The 21,122-nt window shown below is 43.8% G+C and overlaps 1 protein-coding gene across 1 annotated transcript in view; it reads right to left on the minus strand.

Moving 5' to 3' along the window:
- The window catches only part of LOC147698535 (cilia- and flagella-associated protein 337-like), a 554,785-nt gene that overhangs the window by 93,685 nt on the left and 439,978 nt on the right, over positions 1-21,122 (minus strand). Inside the window, exons 21-22 of the mRNA XM_086935138.1 lie at positions 16,403-16,462; positions 3,969-4,131 (exon numbers count right to left, since the gene is read on the minus strand). Of these exons, the coding sequence (XP_086791264.1) occupies positions 3,969-4,131; positions 16,403-16,462 (223 nt within the window). The remainder of the gene's footprint in view (positions 1-3,968; positions 4,132-16,402; positions 16,463-21,122) is intronic.

Genomic DNA, 21,122 nt, shown 5'->3' on the forward strand with positions numbered 1-21,122 from the left:
CAAAGCAAAAACCCGGCCAAATCTAATGTTGAAAAAGCCATGTTTTTAGTTTCCTCCTGAAGGTGAGGAGATCCTGCACCTGTCTGAGGGAAAGGAGCAGCCTATTCCAAAGGAGAGAGGCCACCACTTGAAAAGATCTGCCCCCTAACCGGGAATGCAGGAACTTTGGGGTAGTGGTCAGAAGCTGGTCAGAAGACCTCAAGGTTTGTTGCGGTGTGAAGTGCTGGAACCTTTGCTCATGATATGGGGCCCCTATCCTATGGAAGGCTTTAAAAACCAAAACTAACGCTTTAAAATGAATTCTCTTCCGAATCGAAAGCCAGTGTAAGGAAGACAGAAAAGGGGTCATTCGTTCCGAGGTCCTGCCAAGAGAATGGCTCTGGCCACCACATTCTGGATCACCTGTAGACAGCCTAGTAAATAATCAGGAAGGAAGGCCGAAATACAGGGCAATTACATAGTCCAGTCTTGATACCAACATGGCCTGGACTACCGTCTTCCTGTGAGAGACTGGGGCAAGGGGAGAAAGTTCCTTAGCATTCTCAATAACCCAAAACAGGTCCCAGCCACCGATTTCATCTGAGCCTTCATAGAAAGGGCAGCGTTCAATTTGACCACAAGACTTTTAACAATGCTGACTGAAGTAGCGGGGGGACTTGTCCTGGGGCCACCATTGGTGCCATGCTGCACAGGGATGGGAGCCAAAGAAAATAATCTCCGACTTGTCAGAGTTGCACTTCAGTTGAGTTTGCCTAAGCCAGGAGAACACCTCTGAAAGACAGGTGTTAATCACATTGCCTTTGAACTCAGCACCCTTCTCACAAGTGAACAACAATTGCGTGTCATCCGCATACAACACTATTTTAGCGCCATATTTCTCGGCGAGGAGCACCAAGGGCTATATACAGGTTAAACAGCGTTGGGCTCAGGATTGAGCCCTGTGGGACCCCGACATTCATGGGAGGGATAGTGGCCGAGAAGGGAGGGAACCAGATTGTTTGCCGAAGGTTGTTTAAGAAGGAGTTGAACCATCTAAGTACAGTGCCTCTGATACCACCCTCCTGGAGTCTTCGCAGTAGTCTGATGTGGGGCACGGTATCGAAGGCCATTGAAAAGTCCAGCAACACCAAAACCGCGTTGCCCCCTTTCTCAAGTGTAGCTTTTATGGTTTCAGCGACTTCTAATAGAGCCGTTTCTGTGCTGAAATTTGATCTGAACTCCTGACTGGCTCGGGTGCAGAAGATGGTTGGCCTCCACGTAATCAGTGGTGATTATGTTAACATATTTCTCCAAAACCTTGGAGAAAAAGAGCAGCAAAGATATAGGACTATAGTTACCGGCGACCAGAGGGTCTGCAGTGGGTTTCTTTAAAAGCGGGAGAGTTTTCACATGTTTCCAGCTTTGCGGCATTTTCTGCATTTACAATGTCTAAGAATAGACTTAGACACTTGTAAGGGTACAGGGCTTGTGCACCTGTACCCTCACCACTGGTATAGTGCACCCAGCTAGAGGGGTGACTGTTCTATGCCAGGGCAGTGGGTTGTACGCATGGCATAAAGAGATGTGTGCCATGTCGACTCTTCATTTTGTTCTGCCCCAAAACACGCAGCCTTCAAAGGCAGTGTGTGAGTGTTCGATGGTACAGGACCTCTAAGGGTGGCACAATAAGTGCTGCAGCCCTTAGAGGCCTTCTCTGGTCACAGTGCCCTTGGTCCCTGTGGTATCATTTACCAGGGGCTGACCTGTGGCCAGAGATGCCAATTGGGTTTAGGCTTCAATGCCGTTTTAGGGAAAGAACATAGGCCCAACGTGGTTACCTGATTAGCAGGAGCCCAGGGCACACTCAGTCAAAGCACATCAGCAATTCAGAAAAAAGTGGGGACAAACATGCAGAAAGAGGGCACTTTCTCACAGGTGCCTGTATTATCCTGTTCACTAGTCAGTGGGTGTAGAATTTTCTACAACCAATCTGGTTTACTTTTTTGGCCTGCGCCCATCTCCTTTCACTGCACTTCTTCCTTGCTTTACTGTAAAAATTCTCAGAAGTCTCAAGTCAAAAACAGGTAATTCATTCTTCTCTCTTGAGGGACAATGGCTTCACCTTAGCCACGCCCCTGTTGAGATGAGGTATCCTCCCCTCTGTCAGGATCAAAGTCTGTTCTCCATCCTGCTGGAGTTGGTGCCATAAGGTTTAAATGGACCTAGAATGAATGGTGCCAGATCCTTCCATACACATTTGGCATCTCAGACAAAAGAAGAAGTGTGAAGGCTGTCCTTTATTCTGCAACTGTTACTATCGGCTTCACAGATGGCTAATCCCTATTGCGTGGCCAGTTGTTGACAACACCCTGTGTTCCTGACCGTGGAAGCAGCTACCTCTAAGAGTAAGGTAATTAACTCTTAGGCAGGAATATGTATTGAGTGTATGGATTGGGGCTAAGGGACACACTAGTTATAAACCACATTTGCACCAACGTTATCCAAAATATACTTTCAACATTAAATTCCAGTTTTAAAGCTAAGTGGAAAGTACGTTTGAATCATTATCCTAGCATTTTCCCCAAATGAAGATTTTAAGTAAAGATTTTAATCGCACTTTGGCCTGTTTTAGGAATCTTAGCCTGACTTACACAGGGAAAACAGCTTTTGGGTATTTATTCAATGTGAAGCCGTGCTATTCTTAATACGTAATTTGACACTTTTTATACATTAAGCATCCAGTCATGTGGGCTTAATGGCACACTGCAGCTGTAACTTATTAATATGTAAAAATAGGGTTTCCTACATCGCAACGTCCTTTTTTCCTGCCATCTGTCACAGTAGTGCTTGTAAAGGGCAGCAACAGTTGTTCTCCTGCCATTTGTTGCCATACATGTGGGTGGTGTAAGTACACACTACAGTTCACATATGCCATTTAACTTCCATGCTGTTGGTGCATTTTCTGTGCCCTTTACCATGACCTTATAGGAAAGATTAATAAATCAATTGGGCAAAGCCAATCTTAACTGTTACAAGAGGGGTCAAAGAGAGCACAATCCTTAAGCGTAAGTGAGTTTGGATGTCTAATTAGACACACTGTACTTGAACAACAGTCAGATTATAATTATCATAGAGTGTTCACATTCAGACAGGACAGAAGAACAAAGAGTTCATATTTTCATTTTCTTTATTTGAAGATCCATCATAAAAGTAGAGTTGACAAAAAACAGCTGACACGTGTTTCGTCAGTACCATTGATCAGTACCATGACTTTTTCAAGGCTATATAGACGGAAACAGTCAGGAAGCGTCCAATTTCTTTTATATACAATGGAATGTAATGTAGGATTCAAAGATCATAAATATATATAGTAGAGATGAGCAACAGAGCATGGAAATCAAAAATAATCGAAATCCACAGTGATAGTCTTGATAAGCTAACGGTGACGCCAAGACCAGTATGCCATGTCACACGTTCAAAAGCATGAAGAATGCCCAGCTCAATTTGTTAATATTGTAAATCAAACGTTATAAGATTGAAGCCCCGCCAAAAAAATGTAAACAGGACAACAGTCCCAGGTAGAAACCCGGTGACAGGATAGTGGATGGAAGTGGCCACGTCGCGGAAATATCAGAGAGCTGCGGCACTGCCCCAAAGAGTCTAGAGGCGATAAACATGCACGTAGGTCAGCCTGGTAACGAAACCAATCTCAACTGTACCATTTCAGGGCAAGATCGCACAGACGGCAGCACTGAATAGTACTGTCACCATCCAATGGTTGACAATGCAGAAAATGTGGATTTCCTACAAAGATAATTTTATGTGTTCAGACCTACGCAGAATAGCAGCAATAGAAATAATACTGCCCCAGAATTGGAACAAGAATATGCAAACAACATTGCACCATTTATAAGTGGGGTTACACGTTTTACATGGTATAAATTCTCAGTACATTTGTTTATGCGTTAGCAATGTCCTTACATACTTACGTTCTCTAGTGGCAGCGTGACTGTTAGCAGATGCAGTAAGTCGGCAATGTAAATGGCCAGAGATCATGTTCCAAACAATTATTTCGCCATCATAACTTGAAGTAGCAAGAAGATCAGGTGGGCATTGAGCAACACACAGGACATCCTCCCTATGACCGCGACTCTAGGAGAAAAAAGAAAACAAATCTCAAAAGAGGGAAAGACTTTCAGATTCCTTTTTAGGTTGTTTTCTTGCTTTATAGCCAGGCTTGGAAAGAGATAATATACTGCTCATCATATTCCCTACTTTAGAGGGTGACAGTTATAAGGATGTGTTTGTGAGATTTGGATGTGCCACAATTGGCAAGCTCAGTAGATATATGTCTGCATGCAATGTAAATGCTATCTGTCATCTCCTCCATTAAAACTTTGAGTAATGTCCTCTCCAACTGTTTCTTTAGGGAGGCTGGCACCTAGTGAAATCACTGATAATTAGCTAATCCTGGTGAAATAAAAAAGTAAATCAGTGAGGCAGAAATATTGCAAAAGTATTTCATAAGTAGCCAACAGTGAACTTAAATAATTAATAGCTTTTTATCATTCAGTATCATTCCAAAAAGCAAATGTTTTGGTATCAGTAGCATTCATGATGTCTCATCAGATAAGCGAACTGATATGAATAGACTACGTAACACCCACATGCATTAAAATCATATCACAAAGTTAGTGATGAAATTGCCATTTTTATCCAACCATAAATTATCATTTTGAAAGTAGTATAATTGTTTTTCTCTCCAATAAAGTTATTACCACAGATCAACATGCTTCATAGTCTGGCACCATGGCAAACCCAGGAAGACATTACTAGGGTAAATCAGTTGAGAAGGTATCCCATGTCTTCCCTGTCTTCTGCCACATTTTAGCCGCTTTTTTCTGTGTGTCAGATAAAACTTTTTAAACTACTTGCTTTTCATGATTGTCTTCTCTGATTGTTAAAGTTATCTGGATTTTTCATAGTCTGCTACACTTGGAGAAGGACAGCCCTTCATAACTATGCTTCTGGTAGTCTATTAGTTTTATATAGTCTACTAGTAATACTAAAAAGCCTGTTTGGTCAATCATCAATTTTTATGAAACTATGGGCATTCATTCTTACCTGACCGCGCATTTTTCTTCGTCTACGCGAGATTCATTCATGAGGCTAAGGTTGGGACTCCGAAATGGTTACGTGATTGGCCAAATAATAAATGTAGGCTCTGTGGCTGCTCAGAAGAAACACTATTGCATATAGTATGTATTTGTCCAAGTTTATTAAATGCACGTCAAATTTTAGTGATACCTTCATTCTTAAAAGCAGGAGTAAGAACGTGCCATCAGGGAATTCTATTCTAGTTATCTCATCTGTCGGTTTGTTACGTTTTTGGCTGAGGCCAAACAAGAATTGTCAGTTTCAATTTAACTTGCCTTTTAAATTGAGAACATTGCTGTTTGTTTGTTGATAGCTAATTAACTGAATCAATTATTTCCTAGGTTCACTAAATCATTGTATTTCTGCTGAGTTTTTGTGTTATTCAAGAGTTGCCTATGGAAAATCCTTCAACAGTATGCACTTTCACACGTTTCCAAGTGTTTTGTGAATGTTTTGCCCGCACCTCTCTGTTAATGAATGCATGTTAAATAATATAGTGGATTTAGATCTTTGGACTCATGAAATTACTGGATTATAAAACCAGAGGGGACGGACATTTGTACAAATGTTTACTCATTGGTCTTAATTCCGCTGCTATGTATTTGTTGGTTAATATGCCCTTTGCACTGTCTCAATTAATTGGCTATATAAATTGCAGCAGATTGGTTCAATATGTTAATTCACTGGTTTTAATTCTGCTGCTAAGTAATGTTGAGATTATCTCTTCGTTGATATGCACTTGCACTTCTGTGACTTACATCTGCAGATTTTATCTTCAGGGTTTAAACTTTGGAAACATTTATTTTGCTTTTCAACTCTGCCTATACTAGTGTTACATATATGATTTAATTATTTTATTTCTAGTTTCATCAAGTTATGCTATTTTAGTTAACTTTTTGAGTTACTCAGGTATTGAATAGGAAAATTATTCAACAGTATGCACTTTAGCATATTTGCGCATGTTCTGTGAATGATTTTCCCATGTTCTTATGCTAAACAACGACCGGTTATAATTTAGTGGATTTAGAGCTCTTTGACTCATGAAATTACTAGACTATAAGACCCAGAAAGGCAAATTTGTACAAATGTTTACTCACTCGTCTTAATTGTGCTTCTAGGCAATGTTTAGTTTATTTGTTTGTTATTATGCACTTTGCACTGTCACGATTTTCATCTCTTCTTTTCTATCATCTGCGTTGGAACTCTGAAAAAATGCATTATGCTTCTAAAGTTGCTTATAGTAATGTTGGCTATATATGATCATTCTAGTAATGGTCACGCTTTGCTTGCAAGACTGTGCTACATTTGCTTCAAACATCTGCATGAATAGGTATTCAAATGGTGACCACGTGATCCAAATACCTTCATAGTAGGCTTCAAAAAAATATTAAAAGGCTATCTCTAATTAAAGTAATTTAGGATTTCTGATGGTTGGGGGAGGGAGTTGACACTTCATTTGTGTGCTTTTGGAAGCATCATTGTGATGCAGACTTTAGAACCATGAACCTGTAGACTGGCTCAAGAAACCAGCAGGAGCAGCATGTTCGCATGAATATGGATGGTACTAATGATCAAATGACTGACAAACGCAAGTATCATTGTTATGAAAAATCACCAAAGCGTGACATTAAATAAATTAGGTCACTAAACATCCAGGCAGTATGGTTGGTTGTGCCCTAACTTGTCTGTAACCTCTTCACTAGGCTCACAGTAATACCTACGCAGCCTCACCTCCATTGGGTGGGTCTTAGACAGAGGAGGCAAAAGAAAATAGCATTCAACAGCCATAAGCAATACCTCTATGGTAAGTTTATTATCAGTCAAGAACAGTCCATAAAATTTAGGGAATTATTGTTGCACTCCAGACACTGGGCAATGGTAAGCCATAGCTAGGTGGCCACTTTTACAAGGTCTGCTGTTTTTCCTTCTACCAGGCGTTAAAATCATTCCCTCTGCAGACGTCAAGTAACCCTCTGGTTGGAAATGTCAGTGTAGCAAGGCGGTAATTTTATGAGGTATGTCTGGGAGGCTTTACCATGTAATATTGGCACGATACCCAAAACTGGACCTCAAATCTCACTAGTAATCCTTCTTTCAGTCCTGGTAGAGGTGCAAAGAGCAGACAGGCTTACTTAGAGGAACGTGTGTGAAGCATTTTACAATACCAACAGTGACGATAAGTAATTGAGGGGAGCCGCAGGAGCTATCAAAACAATACTTGACAAAACGATACTTGCAGGTTGAGTTTAGAGGAGCCCCTTGGAGGTGAAGCTTGGAGGAGCCCACGACCAGGAATCACCAGGTAGAAAAGCCCTACCTAGTTCTGGTGTGTCAGGTGCAAAGGAGTGCCTGGCTCTCCGTGGTGCTAAACGGGACTGCGGGTGCTGACTTTACCAGGTGTGCAGATAAAGCCTTCTTTGGGATGCAATATATCAACAACTGCTCCACAGAAGTGGTGAAGGGGAGATGCAGATGGTTCCCTCAAATGTGCGTCGAGTGAAGCAGTTAGTAGTCAGCTTGACCACTCACAAGCCTAGGTCCTGGCGAAGGTCAAGCCTGGGTCAATCTTCTTCCAGAGGTCCTGGTAACGCTGTAGAGGACTTCACAGAAGGTGTCTGGCTAGTCTCTTTTGGGCTGGTTCAAGACAGGACCAAGTGGTTGATCCTTCTTTGGAACGTGGTAATGTGGTTTGTGCCTGTCAACTGCAGGAGACTAGCACCTCTAGTCTTAGGGAGTCCTGGTGAGGTCTTTGGCTCGCAGAGGGGTTCATCTTCCTTTTGGAACCGGTCTCCAGTCCTGGACAAGTCGTAGTCTGGCGGTTGCAGGGGGCTGCCATAAGAGCAGTACTTCACACCTCTTTGTGGAGTCCTGCCTTGTGCTGACACAGCTTCTTCTTTGTTGTATACTTCTTCAGAGCAGATCTGGAGTTCTGGTGTCAGGGGTGGCCCCTTAAAAAAATTGATTTAGGGGGTGTTTAGAGGTGTGAGGGCTAGTAGCCAATAGGTTACTTGTCCTGCTGCTAATTCACCCCCTGGGGTGACCACATACTGCAGGTGTATGTCACCAAATTACCAAGAACCCACAATTCTTGGGACTTTTTAAGATGGCACGGGCCATCTTCAGCTGTACAGACCCACTAGCCCACCCTAGAGTTGTGGCTAGCCTTTGGGGGTATACGCCTCCTGAATACCTCATGTCCTGCCTGCTCACAAGCAGGAGTGCCTGCGGGCAGAGGGGGCCTTTGTCTCCACCGGGAGAAAAGTCACTTAGATAACAGAGGTGGTGAAGCTTTTGAGACGCACAACCCTGATGGGTCATTCACTAGCCATCCTGGGAGTGTGGAGGTGTGACCTCCTTCCTACCCAGGCCTTTTGTCTCACATCCTCTGGGAGTGATAGCGCTCACCAGCAGGAGGTCAGACTTCTGGCTTGGTGGCAAATGGCTAAGAAAGCCAGCCAAGGCACAATGGAACTCTGTATCTCAGTGGGTGACCTCAAAGAATACCACCTGGGTGCATGCCAGCTCACCTTTGACACATGAATTGTGTCAGGGGTGAAAAAGCATGATATTTGATAATAAACATGACTAAATACGGTTTTACCATAGTGAAGCTGGCTATCTCAGTTTTGTCCGGTAGCCAGTCGACGTCAACCTATGGACTGCCGTTCACTTATAGTAAACTTGAATGGCAAGGTTACTGTGGAGGTATTTATGTCTGTATATGTGTGCATTCACCATTAAGATAATGCACCCTGCCTCCTGTGCTGTAGGAAGCCTTCCTTAGGGGTGACTCACATACCTGAAGGGATTGAGGTGACTCTGTCAAACATGGTGTGTGCAGAGTCATACCTGAGCAGAGAAGCTGCTCCTGCAGGCTGCGGTAGAAGCCCTGCAGACTTTACATTTCCTCAGGTCACTCAGGGTGGCACAAATAGTACTGCAGCCCTGGTGACCCCTTTACCACCTTTGCCCTGGGTACCACTGGTACCATATGCTGGGAACTCACAAGGGAGATTAAAGCATCTTGCCAATCGGGTGTACCAACTCACATTACCTTTTGAGGGAAAGAGCACTGGCACTGGGACCTGGTTAGCAGGTCCCAGTGCACTTTCAGGTCTAAAACCTCAGCATCATGAGCAAAAGGTGGGTGGTAACCATCCAAAAAGTGCACTTTCCTACACTCAGCATGGTGAAGATAGTAGGAATAATCTTTTTCTTCTGATTGTCAAATGGGGTTGGAGGATTTCTTGAACACTGTTTGCTGGGCACATAGAAGGAAAGTGCCTAGTAGTGTTTAGTACTCTGCTGTCTTTATTTACAAATACTAGAATGACATTCAGGTTTCTTCTCTCACTTGAGGTGGGCATGGAAATTGCGTTTTAATCTGTGTTATGAGCCTGACATTTTAAAATTCAGAGTTCTAGGACCTTTGCCACCCAGAAGAAGATTGATGTTGTCTCTGTATTTTAAATACCCACAAAAAGAGTCAGTTTGTGTTTTACAAAAGTAGAAACGTGGTTCAGTGCTTAGAAGATGATCAGGCTGGAAAACAGCCTATGAAAATTCTTGATTTTAGAAAGGGTTTAGATTGTCTCACAATTATGGATGTAGAGAAATAAAGGAAGCCCAAGGTAAACACTTATCTAATTGTATTACATCGGTAGATTTATCTATTGAGCCAGTGGTGGCATCATCTTTCCCTCATGTTAACTTCCATACTGGATGAAAACTACAGGATTAGAATCGGGAACAAGATGGTGGTGTTCTGTCGTGCTCTAGGTCTTAGACAGGATACTGGTGTTTTCCTATGCAGCTCACAATAGTTATGAGTCAGTTATAGTTATGTGTTAGTGATAAGGGAGTAATTATCTGACATGAATAACTAATGATACATGGCTTCATGCATAATCTATAACTGTCTCAGACCGGGGATACATCCCAAACATAACAATAAAGACAGATATATGCAGAGATTGTCCGGTCACTGTTGTCACTTTTCCATAGTCTGGCCCACAGGAATAATGTTTACTGTGGTTTTTTTTTTGTGTCCTCATACCAGATGTTGAAAAAACTCTAGATGGGAGCACCTCATGCCTCTCACACTGTTGATCTTGTCACCGCCCTGAAATCAGTGTGCGACACACAAACCTCTCCCAGAGGTAGGCTGCTTCCTTGTCCAAATCCCAACCCCTCTGATGTAGCACCCTGGGCCTAGGAGGACAGGACCTACAAACCTCTGGCATAATCATTGGACCGCCCTTAGCTCTACGACCAGGCCACCAGTGCCGACCAGACCCTTTCTGTACTCTCCACCTGACATGACATGTCCAGTTTGCTGACCAGCATGATATTTCTTAAACAGTCAGGGAACCTAGGCGGGGCCTCCCACTTCCATTCCCTACATATCTCTCTCCTAGCTAAGACTATGACATAGAATATAAATTGCGAAGAGAAATTGTTGATGTTATAACCTGATGGTAAGCCAATAAACACTAGCCTAGGGGAACACGTAATAGTAGTAAATAAAACCTTTTCCAGAAAGCCCACCACCTCCTCCCAATAATCAAGAATCTCTGGGCATTCTAAGAACATGTGTCTATCGTCCGCTGCCGGTAGTTTACATCGAGGGCAACAGTAAATATCCAGCGTTATTTTGGATAATTTAGCAGGGGTCCAGCATACCTTATAGGCAGTAAACAGATGATTTCTTCTCAGATTAGCCGGTTTTATTAGCCTCTGAGACATGGTAAAAGAATCTATCCAGATCTTCTGAGTTTCCTCCATACTATCCGATAAGACAGTGCCCCAGAGGCTCACCAACTCAGAGTTTTCAATCCTGTACTCTCCGTTACTGCCCTATACCAAATCGAGTGCTCTTGTTTCCAAGCTCCTTCTCGGCAGACCAAATCCAGATTCTCAACATCAGGCTCTAACTCCATCGCTTGCCTTGACCACCAGGCGGAGAGTTGGTAAAGCTTGAATCTTGTCAAAGACCCATCTGTCAAAGATGACACAGAGTCCCAATCCTAAAGACCCGAATTACCCCAGAGATCCCCCCATCTCTTCAGCCCTGCTGTTTTTAAGGGCAGAGACAGTTGATCCGGCAAGCACTCCGGGTTGCCTCAGGAAACCCAGATTGGGGAGTGAGTATTATAATATGGAATCCCCAGGGCTCTCCGGATATATACCCAGTTCTTCAATGCTGTTTGCTGGATCGTAAGTCGGACTTTTTGTATAACATTTCTGGTCGCCGAATTTAAAAAGAAAAGACTCCTGGCCCAGTGGTTGGTTATGCAACAATGCCTGGAAGAGGCGGCCCTGTGATGAAGCATCCAATTTATAGGCCAATAGCCTAAAGTTTTTAAAATGAAAAGCATGACAATAAAAAAGTAAATCTGGTAGAGCCAGACCACCTATTCTCAACCCTCTCCTTAATTTCTTCCAGGCTATCCTAGGAGATTTGGAAGCCCAAATAAAAGAACCGATCTTCCCTTGAAGGCTCATAATATCTTTCTGGGAAAAGGATAACGGGATGGTATTGTATAAGAACGTTAATTTGGGAAGAATTGACATCTTGATGAGGTTAACTCGTCCATAAATATTAAGTGGCAGATTTTCCCATCTTGTTAGTGTTTTAGAAATTTCTTTCGTGACTATCTGCCAATTAGATTTCAAAATATCTTTCAGCTCTTGAGTTAGCTGAATTCCCAAGTACCTCATTTTATGTTTAGCACCCTGAATAACCGAACTATTATTCCACCCCATTATTTCAGTCTTTTCCTTGTTAATTTGATAACCGGAAAACTTTCCAAATTCCTCAGCTACGTGAAATAACCTAGGAATAGCCTCCTCATGATTAGCAGCATACAGGAGGAGGTCGTCTGCATATAGAGCAGTCTTAAGCTCCAGGTCCGCAATTTTAAAAGGTAAAATTATCTGATCTTCCCTGATTGCGCAAACAAAAGGTTCAATATAAATATCAAACAAAAGGGGGGACAAGGGACAGCCCTGCCTAGTACCACGGGAGATTTTAAATCAATCCGACAGGCCTCCATTAACCAGGACTTTCGCTTGTGGGTTCTGATAGAGTGACTTAATACCTTCTATAAAAACAGAAGGAAAACCAAACCCCGCCATAGCGGCCCAAAGGTATGACCAGTTTACCTGGTCAAAGGCTTTGGCCGCATCGATCGCTATTATGGCCAGTGGCTGCCCATTATCCTCCGCAAAATCAATTGCTCCTATTGCCTGGAATGTTTATTCATTTAGCTGCCTCCCCGGGATAAACCCTCTTTGATCTGTTTACTGTGTTTGGCTTAAATTTACCTAAGAAAAATAATTGACCATGTGCAAAGAGCAAAATGTCCATGAAAGACAGTTACAATTTGAATCCAACTCGCTAATGATAAATCATCAGATTTTATGCACACACACACTCGCGCATTTGCACATGCACACACACACATGCACACACACTCCTTTACACATACACTCTAATACACACACACAAACACACACACAAAGGTGTGCTAAAATGTGCTTAGTCCTAAGAAGTCATGAACAAATAATTTTAGTGTAAGATTTTAAATTAGATTTCAGTATACCCTCAGGCTCCTCTGCCTTCTGTAAGCCCCATCTAGATCTCTGACATTATGTAACTAGAACAAGAGTCACTTATGTATCTGACAAATTTTCTGCGTTGTCACAGTTTGCACCTTTATGACAAAACATGTATATATCTGGCAGGCAACCTTGAGTGTTAAGTCTCAGTCTACAGACAGGTTTAATTACAAACACCATATTGTATGTGGAATTAACTATTCGAGATGAACATCTCAGTCGAGCACCTGTAACGTTCAAAGTGACTGCAGAAACCATCCTGTTGGAAGGTGGGTTATTAGGAGTGATAGGTAGGCACTTAAAACCAGCAATGAGGACACCAACACGGTCCTGGGTTCTAAATAGGATATCTATAATTTTGCTCCTTGCTCAACCCTGGTAGCTGACATCAAGCAATAAGGCTTATCTTAGAAGACAGGCATATAAAGCATTTAAAAACACCATTACAGTAAATAAGTAAGACACAACACACAATAAAAATTCCACACCAATTTATATAAATAGAAAATATTTTATTTTTACAATGACACCACAACCATGAAAATCCAATGTAGGGAACAAGAGATACGATAAACACTGTCTAGTGCTTAGAAACCAATAGCGCCTCTACTGGACATCTGGTCGTGCTTAACCTGGACAAAGTCAAAGTTTGAGGCTGACCGCGATGGAGCCCTGCTCGGAAATCCCACGTGGTCGGCCTCGGTCAAAATGTTACCTTTGGACTTAGAAACATTTCTAGAGCTTTTTTCCGTCAAGGGCACGCTGCTCTCTACTAGTCCGGATTTGGTGAGGGTTCGCTGGCTTGACTTCCAGGGAGCTCCGGGCTGGGTCACGGTTGAAGGTGGCAGGCATGGCTTTTGCAGTTTGGACAGTCACCTCCTGGAGCTTTTTCCAAAAAGTTTCCCAAACTTTCCCAAACTGTGGGGGGTCTTTCCAGAAGGTTTCCTGGTGGGTTCCAAGTGTCCAAAACACAAATCCAAGGGTCTGGAATCTCCTAGATGGTCCTTGTCCGGCCTAGACATCACTTCCCACAGTGCACTTGGTCAACCCCTTAAAACTCCACTGGACGCACTCCAGGAGACGACTCTGGCTGGAGACGGGTCAGTTAAGCTCTGTTAACCTGTAGCTGCAGGGAGTCCACTCCTTCCTCCTTCTTAAAGAAAGGCAAAGTCCTCTGAGGTGTAGTCCCAGATAGTGTAGCAGGCAAAGTCTTCACCAGGCAGGCCCTTGGGTGCAGTTCGGGATTCCAACAGGACAATATTCTTTCTTCTTGTAGTTTCAGGCAGCAGAACTGAGAGGTTCTGCCTCTCTCGCATATTTATCCAGTGCTCTCTTGCGACAAGCAAGGGAGCACCCCTGTCCAATGAGGTGCAGGTCAAAGAATGAAAACTTCCTCCAAAGTGTGGCATAGTCTTGTCCCAGAAAGCACAATTCTCTTAAAATCCATCAAGGCTGAAATTCCAGCAAAGCAGCAAGAGCTAACTATACCAAACTCAAAGTATGGTTTATTTCCACAAACTACCCCCACCCCCTCACGTCTGTGAGTCTGTGAATTCTTTCCTTGAGCCTCCCGTCTGGCAGGGAGAGGGGGTGGGCTTGGCTGACAGGCCTGCTTGACCTGTTCTTTCTTTGGCGCTAATGTTTTATGGCCCATCCCCCTCCTCTGGCATTCCTGTGGCCCACCAAGCTCCCTCTATCAGATAGCCTCTGCCTGTCCAGGCCACATATCACCTAATCAAGGCAGATAGGCTAATTCCCTCAGGGCTGACCAATCCAGGAATAGTACCTGAGGCTGGATTTAGGCTACAGAAAATTAAGTCTTATAACTTATTTTCAGTACAAGTTATGATAAATTCAACAATGGCAAGTTGCTAGATTTATCAATACCATTCTAATCAGCCTTTGAATGATATTTCTAACTTTCCTAGCAGTAGATATGCATCTATAAAATATTGCCATGTTAGCCTATGAGGCCAACTATCATCAATGGTAAAATCACGTGTGCAATGTCTTCCTCACCAGGGTTTATCAAGCCTCCTTAATAAACCCTGTGCTCATAATTACAGGACCCCCACCCCTGAAACACCTAGGGTAGACCTGGAAGTTCCTAATATGCAAATATGATTTTGGTTATGAGTTCCCAGTGCCCACAGCATCAAAGTCGACTTTGTAATGAATTTCCTACACTGAGGAAAAATAAAATAGGCAGCTTTCACTCACCAGGATTTATAAACCATCCTTTAATAGGACCCTGCTTACAGTTACATGACCCCACCCCTGGAGCACCTAGGGGATTTCTGGGGGGTACCCAAATGGTAAAAATAAGGTTGAATAATACTTTAAAAGCACCCATACCACCAAAGTCGAGTTTGCAGTGAATTTTACTTTTAAAAGCAGTGCTGCAACACAGTGCTGCTTTTAGAATGACCTCGGCTCTCAGCAGTGCGCACATGCAAGTGCAACTAAGGCTGCTGACCCCTAAACTGCCATGCCCTATTATATACTAGGGACTTATACAGAGTTTTTATCCCCTTGCCCTATTATGTACTAGAGACTTATAGGGTAGTTATCCCAATTATAAGAGTACCTCAATGCATGTGTTTGTGTTTAACATAGCAGTGGCCCTGGGCCTAGGGCATAGTCTGAGTCAGGTACCACCAGTGTCAATCAGCACAAATATTAGGGGTTTAACAGCCAAAAAGGGTGACTTTCCAACCGGTGTTCACCATTTCCATGAGGAGTTCTGCCCTGCAAAGAATCCTTTAACATTGAGAAGTTTCGTACAGCCAGGGCTCTGATGTTTGATGCAAGAGTGATGCATCCATCTTCTGTCCTAACAGCCCTTCTGCTATTGTGTGGTCGCATGAGTGAGTATTGGAGGTGGGAGGCTTAGGGCAAGAGGGAAGTTGGTGCAAGAAATTGATATAATATAAATACCTCTAGAGTCCTCTTCCCTACCATTCAAGTTGCACAAACCCCTGATTGGTCTTTGAGACATGCTGATATACATTTCCACAGGTGAAGACAGAGAGCTAAGGGTCCTCCTGTATTCACTGCTGTTTTTTAATATTTACCCACTTCCCCTTTCGTCTGTGTGTTCACTTTGGTTGGTCAGTTTTTACTTCTCCCACGTGCAGAACAGGAGGGGTGTGGTCTGACTATCATCTCTCCATCACCCTCACCGACCGAAGTACAGGAATGGTTTTCTTAAGTTGGGCAAACCACCCTCCCCTGTGACAGAAGAGAACTTGGTAACAGTGGCTGCTCACCTTTGTTTACAATCACTCTTTTTGTAGCCTGGTTAGTAAATGTTCCAAAAGCAGCCATAGATAGACCTTGCTAATAAATATCAGGTACGCTGAGTGTTCCAGCACGAATGCTAATCCTTATGTTATTGATCACATTGATTGGGAACACCTGCGGTGCAAGATTATGGTGCTGCTAACTGAGGTTGGTTGTCAATCAGTGATGGTTATGTTAAAATAATCACATATGTTTAATAAAACATAGAATTTGACATTTCCTTGAAGTAATACCTGTGTTCATGTGCGTTTACTGGTCTACGTGTTCTAAATAACCTGCTAGCAGGCCACATTTATTTTCACCAACATGGCATAAATATTTAAAAGGCGTAAAACCAACTTACCAGGTCGTCCTGCCAGTGAGGGAGTGGTTTCCGAAAGTGGTGCAGGTCACCTTCAAGATCCTTTGGATAAAGAAAAAATGTACGACAGACTTGAAAATCATTGACATTTGTTTCTAATGAAATGTATTTCAATTAGCCAGGAAAGGATTTTCTGAAGTCGACACCTAGTAGTAAAATATGTAACCAAGCATTATTTTCCTGGTGAGTCGATATACCGCTAGGCCCTGATTTGTTTCCTTTTTCTTCTTTAAAAACTGTTTTTGTAATTTAAAAAGAAAAATTGCCATATCAACACTTTAGAAAGATTACAAATCACTAAGGAAGTCGGTGGCACCTGGAAAGATCCCTTGTTTTGATCTATTAGTTAGAACCCATTCATGAGCTGTAAACACCTTGGGGCAGATTTACAATAAGAGATGCATCCCTGCATATCAGCAGGGATGCGCCACTTATTGTGTGCCGTGGCTCCGCCACCATGGATGTGCCGCATTTACAATGCAGCGCACAATGGGGCAAAAACGGCACAGATGCATCACGCATCTGTGTCGTAAAGGCGGCGCATTGCTGGAGTTGCGTTGCAAGCGCAACGCATCTCCAGCAATGCTCTGGGGGCTCTATTTGTACAATGCTGCGTCAATCCTTACGCCTGCTTCAAGCAGGCGCAGGGTTTTGACGCAGCATGGGCTCAAAAGTGACTGAGTGAAATCTTGTAGATTTCACTCAGCCACTTTTGGGAGGCGTTCCTGCACCGGAACGCCCCCCCACTGCGTCGGAACGCCTACTTCTGGCACAGGGCTTTACCAGCCGCGGCCGGCAGTGGGAGTACCTGCAGGGCGGTGACGTGGGGAGGGGAGAGGCAGGGTGGGGGGTAGTAATGTATGGATTATGGAGCTTCCCAGGTAAGTAAACATTTAAATAAATAAAACAAATTTCGTTGAGTGTACTGCATCCCCAAATGAGATGCAGTGCGCGACAACGAAATGCGTTTTATTTATTTAAATGTTCACTTACCTGTAAAACTACGTAATCCATACATTACTACCCCCCACCCTCCCCACGTCACCGCCCTGCAGGTGCTCCCACTGCCGGCCGTGGCTGGGCTTTGCAACGTGACGCATCTCCCAGACGCGTCACATTGTAAATACCCGCACCATGGTGCATCTTTTGCGCAGCCGCTGCATCACAAAAGTGACGAAACAGCGGCGTAAAAGAGGCACAAGGGGCTTGTAAATCTTCCCCCTGGAACCTGTGAAACAGCTATCTTGTACAAATCATACTCTAATAATGCCAGGCGCGCACTGGATAGCAAAAAAACTAAAAAATGCACTCCTCATACAGCAAGCAAAGCCACCCCATACCATCCCTATGACAACGAATGTTGGGGACTGAGCCAAAATTACCTTTTGAGCCCAGGTGCTCCCTTTCCCCGAAAAACAAGGCCCTCCCATGTCATTTGTTGCAAGCTGGCACCCTTTTATTCCCATTTATTCCCATTTATGAAGCGCCATTTTGCCTTAATGTAGCACCAGCCCCTCTGAGCTCCAGATCGGACCAATATTCAATGACAATGTCTAAATTCGAATCAAGGGGCATATTATCAAGGGTAGGCGATAAACTTATCACCGCTTTAACGTCCGTTTACGGGCGAAAAGCGGCGATAAGTTTATCGCGATATCAGCTAGGCCAAGCTAGCGCGGGTTTTGCTGATTTTGCTCCAGTTTCCAGCATGCCTAACTTCGCATCGCTAATGAGATGCAAAGTAGGGGTGCCTGTGGAAACAACATGGGTAAATATTGCGAAGGCAGATTTGCGATATTTACAATGCGGGGAAACGATTATTTTAATGGCGCTAAGTATGGCTTAACGCAGGAATTGAACGCCTGTTAAATTCCTGACTAAGGCATACCTAACACGGGAGGTGGATTCATGTGATATGACCACAGGGTCATATCATCAAGCATATCGCCGTTTTACATGGAACATCGCTGAAAAACCACCGATGTTCCATGTTCCATGTTCCACCGCTATGGCGCTAAGTGTTGTTACTACAATTCTAGTCTGTCGAAATATTCCAGAGATAGAAAAAAATGCAGTATACAAGGTCAGCGATAATTATCGCTGCCTGTTGCAAATATACCCCCAAGTTTTTAAGTGAACGGTATTACCCCGTTGGATTTTGGAATCATGGTGAGGAAGCATCTTGTACCGAGTCTGAAAAAAATTAGCAATTAAGAATTAAGGACGATTAGGGATTTATTGCTCTCCTTGATGGAAAGGGGAAGTGATTGACAAAAATCTTGCTAACAAAATAGTATGCACGGGTGTGAAAAGCAATAAATCTCCCAATTTTTGAAACCAGATTTAGACTCAGAGCCTCCACTGCAGAAATCATATTAATCCTGAGTATCTATCTATTCAAACACCAATGGAGTCGAAGGGATATCCATCTGCAACGTCAACTGTTCAGCGGGGACTGACAAGGAGCAGAGAGGAATGCCCTGGGCAAGGAGGATAGAGCTATATGACAACATGATCCTGCCCTGCTGTCATTGATAGGGTTCTTAGACAGGAGCACGTGGTGGCAACTATAATTGCGGGAAGTATCAAACCAACAAAGGGTGTGTGTTGGCCCTCAGTTTCATACAGTGGGCCCACAAACAACAATGGAAACTGTGCATTGCTCCCCTTGAAGAATCATCAAGAAGTACTTCAGATCGCCTTTGACCACGATCAGTAACGTCGGGAGAATGTTAAACCTTTAGCTGTTAATGCGAATTTGCACACATAGGAGCTGTGTTTAATGCTCCGAGGGGTCACTAAGTTTTATGTTGTTCAAATACTTGATTTTAATAACCAGGCTGTTGTGATTTTAATTGCTACTTTGCACCTGCATTGAAGGAGCTGTGTGTAATGCTCCAGGGGGCTTGAACAGCGCTTGGTGAAAGATTAGGTCAGCGTACTACTCTTACGCTTGCACGCTCGTTCGGCCTCAAAGGGGCCGATGACGCAACTGTGCAGCCGTAGGCGAGCATAAGGCAAGCCCGTCTGCATCCGTACGCGCCAGACCGAGTCCAGGGGCCAGAACCTCTGCCGGTGTGCCGGAAGAAAAGCGCGTTTACACCGCAGAGCAGCTTAACTTTCATAGAGGAGTGCTAAGTAGTAAGTGCACACACTCAATGACACCTGATAGTCTTATTAATCAATGTCGTACCTGTCGCTTCAAATTTTGACCGGTGCTTGAAACCCCCTCAGGCCAACTTACTAAGGAAGTCATTAAAATGTTTTTATTGAACTGTCGCTCAATCTCTAAACATGCACTAGAATCTACCTCTTTTCAGAAGAAGAGAGCACTGATGTCCTCTTTCTAACATAAACCTGGTTGAACAAGGATGGTGACCCTGTAATTGTCCAAACCCTCCACTGGGCTACGCAATACAAAGGCTGGATTGGGTTACAGGTAGAGGAGGCTGATTAGCCATTATTTATAAAGACATATTTCACTGCTGCACCTCAATAAATCCCCTACCAGACTGTGAAAGCATTTTTTTCACTTTAATCATCTCCCATGTTAGGGCCTTCTCAGGTAATGTTATTGTTGACTTATAAAGCGCGCGTACACCGGGTGGTTTCATGGCGCTATGAGAGGCTCCGATTCTTAACAGTGGACAGCTTTAATTATAGGCTTGCGCAAATAGCCACATTTTAAGGGACTTCCTGAATTGAAATAGGTCGGTGCAGGATGGGATCTCCAGCTGGAAGGAGATCCACAATCTGGGGACAAGTGTGGCTAATCGTCGGCCTCCTTGTCGTACCCAATTGAATACGAGGATGGTGAGGAGTGAGAGGTGAGCAGAACGTAGGTTCTGAGAGGGGGTGTGCCTGAGTATCAGGCTGTTAATACATTTGGGGTTATTGCCGTGCAGGGATTTGAATATAAGGCAGCCCGCCTTAAAAGCACAGCGTTGAGGGATTGGGAGCCAATGTAGTTTCCTCAGCAGAGGGGTTGCTGGCTGCCATCTAGGTTGGTGAAGGATCATCCTGGCTGCCTGATTTTGGGTCATCTGCAGCCGTTTGAGCAGGTAGATTGGCATGCCCAAATACACAGAGCTAGCATAGTCCAGGTGCAATAGGACAGTGGCAACTACCACTTGGATCAGAGCTTTCTGTGTCAGAAAATGGTGTATCTTCTTAATCTTCCTCAGTTGAAATAAGCATTTAGAAATGACTGAGCCAACCTGAGTTTTCAGTGACAGGTCACTGTTGAGGGTGACTCCCTACTGTTTTGGCCGATGGGGAGGGTGGAGGACCTAGCTCTGATGGCCAGTAGTGTGGGCCCCAAAACGTATGGCTATCCCCAGTAAGAACAAGCTCCGTCTTACCAGGGTTTAGCTTAAGGTGGTTATGGTCCATCCATTGTTGAATATGTAGCATGGTGGCCTGAAATACGGTGACAGAGCTATGTGAGTTATCTACAGAGAAAACTAATTGCAAGTCATCCGCATAATTCAAGACCGTCACATTCCTATCTTTAAGGGACTGAATCAGGGGAACAATGTAGATATTAAACAGATGGGGAGAAAGAGCGGAGCCCTGTGGGACGCCACAATTGGTTTGACGCGGTGGGGCCAGAAAGTGGTCTTGGTGGACGGCCTGGGCCCGATCCTCCAGGAAAGAGGTGATCTAACGAGCTGCCGCACCTTGAATGCCAGCTTGATTGTCA

This window comes from Lissotriton vulgaris, chromosome 8 (assembly GCF_964263255.1).
Source record: "Lissotriton vulgaris chromosome 8, aLisVul1.2, whole genome shotgun sequence".
NCBI lineage: Eukaryota > Metazoa > Chordata > Amphibia > Caudata > Salamandridae > Lissotriton > Lissotriton vulgaris.